The 6,625-nt window shown below is 38.2% G+C and overlaps 2 protein-coding genes across 2 annotated transcripts; both read left to right on the top strand.

The window, feature by feature from the left end:
* The first annotated feature begins 2,164 nt into the window (after positions 1–2,164).
* On the top strand, positions 2,165–4,546 carry LOC132131404 (beta-1,3-galactosyltransferase 2-like). The gene is made up of 2 exons (XM_059543419.1): positions 2,165–2,202; positions 3,394–4,546. The coding sequence occupies exons 1-2, from the start codon at positions 2,165–2,167 to the stop codon at positions 4,466–4,468; spliced, it is 1,113 nt and encodes a 370-aa protein (XP_059399402.1). The 3' UTR covers positions 4,469–4,546.
* A 567-nt stretch (positions 4,547–5,113) lies between these two features.
* Positions 5,114–6,625, top strand: LOC132131403 (beta-1,3-galactosyltransferase 2-like). Its single transcript, XM_059543417.1, has 2 exons — positions 5,114–5,145; positions 5,662–6,625. The coding sequence occupies exons 1-2, from the start codon at positions 5,114–5,116 to the stop codon at positions 6,623–6,625; spliced, it is 996 nt and encodes a 331-aa protein (XP_059399400.1).

The following is a 6,625-nucleotide window of genomic DNA, read 5'->3' as shown; positions in this document are numbered from 1 at the left end:
TGTTTTCCGTTCACACTTCAAAAGCTAAACTGGTTTGAACCAGGTATGCCAAAAAATGCTTCTTTTGATTCCAAACAAGGCCTTATGGGCCGTTTACACCAATAACAATAACTTTCAGAAATATCCATTTTCCAGCTGATAAAAAATTGACAGCCAGTCAGAATCCACCCAACTTTAAAGAGCATGAGTGTTTAAAGCAACAAGCAAAAAAAATAACTACAGTGTTTACTTACATTGAACATAAGGTTATTGTCCGTTTATGTGAACTCTATTATAGTTATCTTTATATTCATTGTTAAAAGTGTGAACGAGCCACTCACTTTAGTACTTGCAATTTACAAGGACAGGTATGTTGGCTTTTAAGGGAATAATCTGGGAGAGTGTTATTACAGAATGTTTAAATAGGCAAAACAAAGGTAATTCCAATATTTATTTTTTTCCCCCAGTACTTCTTGGTACAATGAGCAGAATTCATGCACCATCAGTGCACAATATCAATCAGTATGTCATGAAAGACGTCAGAATGTATGTAATGGGATGTCCGGCAAGAAATTCAGAGAAGGTGGTGCTTCATAAATAATAGTATGCCCTTGATTTGCGTAATAGTCTCCTGGAGAATGTTGACAGTGACCAAACAGAGAACAGGATGTGATATGAAAAGCATACATATGACACACGTTTTTAGATTTATGCTAAAATGCACCTGCTATGAGCTAACAAATCTTTGTCTACTAAAACTATAGGACATAGAAAAGGCCGGATATGTTCATTTATAATAATAATAACAATAATAAAAACTAAAACACTAAAATCTGTAGTTTTAAATGCTACAAGTGAATTTATGCATTACAGCATTTTAATGTAAGTATGAAAAAGGATATTCATCTTGATATTAACTTTTAAAAGTGCCATTCAGTTTGTTAATTGTTGTTAACGTTAAATTATCATTAGAATGCAAAGTTAAATCAAAATAAAAATGTTAAAATATAAATATCTCTTATAACCAATTTGGTCAGTAATGTAGTGTCTATTAAACTAACTAGTTGTTGAAGCAGATGTGTGTCTTATTCGCAAATTTTTAAATCTGTATGTTTCTGACAACCAAGAAGTAAACAATTTGGGAAATATAGTTACTTACAAAGTTACATTTAAATAATGACTTAGCGAATTGAGCAAAGACGTGCACCCTGATTGCTATAAGTAATAATCAGTTTGTGTTTTCATTATTAGCCATTTAATGGTGCCGCTTTATGTTTTGTATGTTTCGATGACGAGACATTGACTGTGTCAAAACTGTGTCATGTGATGACATGAGTCCACTTGGACTCCACTATTTGTTATCCATTATTTAGTCCTATGGCTAGCGGATTGGTAAACCTTTATGCATGGCTGACCTTTCTCATTTAAGTGTAAAACCAGAGCCCGGTTTGCACCGGGAACTGCATATATAATGTTGTATAACTCTTATTTGATATCTGCCATGCATAATGGATAAATGCTAAGACTATGGCCTGTCACGGTCAGCTTGTGTGTCGTAATGAACTATATTTGCACAGGATATTTTATTGATTTTTTACCAATACCAAGTGCCTTATATTGTAAGGTTGTTGTTGACGAAATATGATTTACGAAATCCATTTGGATGTATATTGTCAGTTCTTGTATGTATATTTTTCCAGATTTAGTTCAACAGTTTTTCCTGACGTTGAGGCTAATGCCTCATGTAGTTGAGCTAACGCTAATGTGTCTTACCACAGGACGTCTGTCAATGTGACCAGAATGAAATGTATGAAATAGAGGACAATGATGCATAAGTCCAATAAAGAGTGCAATGACTAAAGTGTGTACAGTGTGTTTATCTAAAGGAGATTTACAGACTTCCGATTGTTTCGACTTTCAAATAGTTTGGTTAGCATAATGTGTGGTTTGTACAGTACAAATCAATCAGCTGATGCCTATTTTGCATTATTAATAGTTATTAGTAATACAACTAACAAAAAAGTTTAGAATGAACACCTCCCCTCCTCCCCCTCATCTTCAGTAAACACCTGTATGAGGTGGGAGGGGGCGGAGCCACCTATAATTCTACAGCAGCTTTACCTCTTAGGTTTTCAGCTAAAAGAGCTATTGATTGCCTTGAATCCAGATGCACACATATCCAGACATGGAGGTGAAACTGTCCAAGAGAAATAGATGGAAGAGGTGAGGTCTTTTACGATTTAAGGCATGAAACTATGCTAAAAATTTATATGCAGATATTTTATGGTCATCTGATGTTTTAATAATGCAATGATGTGGTAAACTGCAACTGTCTGGATATGAAAAAAATATGCTGAACTGATCATAACTCATAACTGCACTCATTCAGGGACAACTTTACTGAAAAATATTTTAATTTAAATTGAGAAAATTAATTTAGATATACTTTAATCTGACTGGTAGATGGTGCTAAAAACAAGCAAACAAACAAAAAAGCCTGTAGCCTTCCTTAAATACAGCTCAGTTTGGATAAAAGTGTTTAAACGTGTAAATTTGAATAACCTAAACTTAAGAAGGAATGGGTAGAGTTGTGAAGTCACTAACCAACGTAACTCGTAGGGTCCTGAACAGCGTGTTTGAAGCTCAAAGTGGGCGGAGCGGGCCGTCGCCATCTTGGCTGTGCGTCACTGCGCAACACTCCCAGATAACCAAGAATGGGCAAAGAGGCGGAAGCTGGAAGCTGAAACCACGCCCACTTATGATGGCTGTGACACTCCAATTCATAATCCACCTGTCACTTAAGTGGCCGCACTCTTAATTATGCAGTATTTTAAGGCTTAATATATTTTAAACGGATGAGTTATAAAAAAAATTCACCATCCTAATAGTTGTCTTAAAGAGCAAAATTAGCTATATAGACCAAAACCATTTTTGTACCAGGCTGTAAACATATTTTCTGCTGTAAAGTTGGGCATTTTAACATTGGGGAGTCTATGAGACTGACTATGAGACTGACCTTTTGGAGCAGTCTCTAGTGGCCAGTCGATGAATTGCAGTTTTAGTCTCTTCCGTGTAAACTTCTTGAGAGAGAGCGGGAGCCGGAAGGTTGGGGCTCAGTCTGAACAAATAGAGGTGGAGCGCAACCACTTTACATCACTATTAACCGTCTGCTGAGGGAACAATCAAATTTGCTCACCTGAAACGCTCTCTCTCTCTCTCTCAAATTCAAAATCTTCATGTAATGAATAGATGTATTTAAAACAAACAAAAAATTTAATTATTTTTGGTAAATTATGGTGCTTTTAATGTTTGATACTGACTCTCAAGAATGTTCATTCATACAATGTTTGTTGTGTCAGCATTATTGGATTTTATATTATTGCATACCTTTTCCCTCCCGTCTTTCTCATGCAGTTTGGGTCTGGACACAGCTCCGCACAGGTGTCAGATTAAGACAGGATTCGTTCTGCTACTAACACTGGCGTTCTTACTGACTGCCGTTGCTTATGTCTCTGAATTCTCTCTCAAGACTGCTGTGCTCCCTGACACCTTTTATGAAAAAGTGCTAAATCAGACACGCTCCTATTATGTTGCGATTGAGTACCCATCTGCCAGTGAAAATCAAACTAGTCCTACACAAATTCCTTCACAATCCACAGACATTTCAGTGCATCATCATGTGGCTCATCCAAGCAACTATCATTTCATTCTGGACGAACCTGATAAATGTAGTCAGTGGGATCCGTTCCTGGTCTTGATGGTCCCTGTGGCGCCCCATCAGGTAGAGGTTCGTAACGCCATCCGGAGCACATGGGGGAATGAGAGCTCAGTGCAGGGAAAAGCAGTGCTGACTCTGTTCTTGGTGGGTTTGACTGGAGGACCTGAAGCTCAACAGAAGCTGGAGGAAGAGAGCCGTCAACACAGAGATTTAGTGCAGAGCAACTTTGTGGACTCCTACTTCAACCTGACCATAAAGACAATGGTGATCATGGACTGGTTGGGCACTCGTTGCCCTCAAGCAGCTTATGCTATGAAGATTGATTCTGATATGTACATAGGCCTGGAGAACCTGATGAGCCTGCTATTGGCCCCCAACACACCCAGAGAGAACTACATTACAGGCTACTTGATGTGGAACCGGGCTGTCATCAGGGACAAAAACTCAAAATGGTACGTGTCAGAGGAATTGTACCCTGAACCGAAATACCCCACGTACCTGCTGGGAATGGGATATGTTTTCTCCAATGACCTGTCAGGAAAAATAGTTGAGGCTTCCAAGAAAGTAAAGGCCTTTAACATTGAGGACGCATATGTGGGCGCTTGTCTGAAACAGTTAGGCATTGCACCCTCATCTCCTCCAGACCCTTCACAGTTTAGAGCCTATCTGGGACAATACAAGCGAGAGGGTTTTCTCAGAGTTATTACAACAATCCTGGGATCCCCGCAGCAGCTAATAGACATTTGGAAGGATCTAAAGAAGACCACATAAAAGGAATCAAATTGGAATAGATTAGTGGTTGCCTTTATTTGATTAATAAAAGACTGTTATGTTGGAGACAGAGAACTAAAGACAAAAAAAATAAAATACTATTAGTTTAAATAGCCCATAAATTAAATGGTTATTTATAACAGTATATTTTTAATGATAGCTTTTTTTCTTTTTTAGAATATTTATATTAAGTGATTTAAAATACCAAAAGTAAATATTATTTGATTGTTGTAATTTTCAGTTCTGCCACAACTCAAGTGTTGACAAGGTCACATTGGAACCTTCATCTTGTATTTTGCATATGGAAATGTATATGAGGTGGCCACTTTCAGATTACTATAATGCCACAGATCTTCAAGACATTTAGACATTATATTTGGAACCATCTGAAATACTAAGTTGCCTCATGATGATTATTGTTTTTTTTTTAGTCCTAGTTGGCATCAGAAACAGAACTAAAAACGTTTGCAGATGGAGCAGAATGAATGAAAGATGGGTGGTAACATGATCCTTTTGAGTAACAAAATTATTCTAGAACCTTGCCAGCTCGCTGTGACACACTCCATGGCCTCATCAGGTGTTTTTAAAGGATCTAATTGGTCAAAGAAAGGACAAGGAGGAGCTCAGATACAGCGACTCTGAGATATGTACAAGATCGCTGTTACTCTCAAGACAAGGTATGTTCAAACATTCCACAGAATTGATTTTGTATTATGTAATGACTTCTAATAAGTTCTAAACGCTACCAAATTATGGTTCTTCGGCTTGCAACATTAACAGAACTCTTTTTGGTAGAACTGTTTTTAATAGCTTCCATAAAGAACCATTCTTTAAAAGAGTGCTATATTGGACCTTAATGGTGTTATAAATAATCTTTTTTTAATAATATTAGTATGTTAGTACATATATCTTGTTAATATCAGTATTTTGTATACACAGTGGAGGGTTAAAATCATTTTGTTTCCCAAGAGAACCACTGTGTTTTTGCATTTGATCAACTGTAACAAAGACCCACTTAGAAAAAAGGCTCTTCTGAATCGAATAGGGATAGTTTCCTAAACAAAATTCACATTTTGTCATCATGTACTCAACCTCAGGTATCTCAAAACATATATGACCTTCCTTCATCTGTGGAAAACAAATGTAAATTTGAATAGGAGTTCAAGCTATAAATAACTTTCTTTTCTTTTCAGCCTCGTTCAGATGTTGTGTAAGAGTTGGCTACTGGGTGGTCTCCTCGTCCTTTTTAATGTTTTATTGCTGTATTTCACTGTCACTACCCTCGAAAGAAGAAAGTGGCAGAAAATGGTGAAAAAAACCGGGGACCCCCATGTTGCTCACCCTCAAAATTACAGATTTATCCTCGACCAGCCAAAGAAGTGTGAAGAGCAAAAGCCCTTTGTGGTGGTTATCGTCCCTGTTGCCCCGCAGAACATCGAAGCACGTAACGCCATCAGGACAACGTGGGGCAGCGAGGAGCTCGTCCGGGACAAACTGGTGCTGGTTCTCTTTCTTTTGGGCTCACAAAGTGCTAATGAAACACTGCAGGAACAACTCCAGAGTGAGAGCCAGGAGTACGAAGACCTTCTCCAGAGCAACTTCCTGGATTCCTACAGGAATCTGACCATTAAAACCTTGGTGATGATGGAATGGCTCAGCAGGAATTGTCCACAGGCGTTCTACGGAGCCAAAGTGGACGCCGATGTGCTCCTCAATATGAAAAACCTATTACATATGCTTGTGAGTCTGAAATCACTTCAACGTAACTACATCACCGGCTTAATAATGTATGGAAACACTGTCTTGAGAGATTCATCCAGCAAGTTTTATGTTCCTCACAATGTGTATCCTAAATTCAGATATCCTCCGTATCCTCTGGGCATGTGTTATATCTTTTCTATGGACTTACCAGAGAAGATCCTGCACATCTCGTGGCATATCAAACCTATTTTTATTGAGGATGCATATCTGGGCATGTGCTTGAAGCGTTTGGGAATCGCACCAAAGAAACCACCAAATAGTGGGCAGTTTGTGGTCAGACCACCACAACGCTTCAATCGCTGTTACTACTCTGGACGAATAGCAATACTTACATACAGCCAGACTCAGCTCATTTCCTACTGGATGGATTTTCACTCAGCCAAAAGGCCCTGCTGA

This window comes from Carassius carassius, chromosome 48 (genome assembly GCF_963082965.1).
Source record: "Carassius carassius chromosome 48, fCarCar2.1, whole genome shotgun sequence".
Lineage (NCBI taxonomy): Eukaryota > Metazoa > Chordata > Actinopteri > Cypriniformes > Cyprinidae > Carassius > Carassius carassius.
This window is presented reverse-complemented; position numbering and strand designations above follow the sequence as displayed.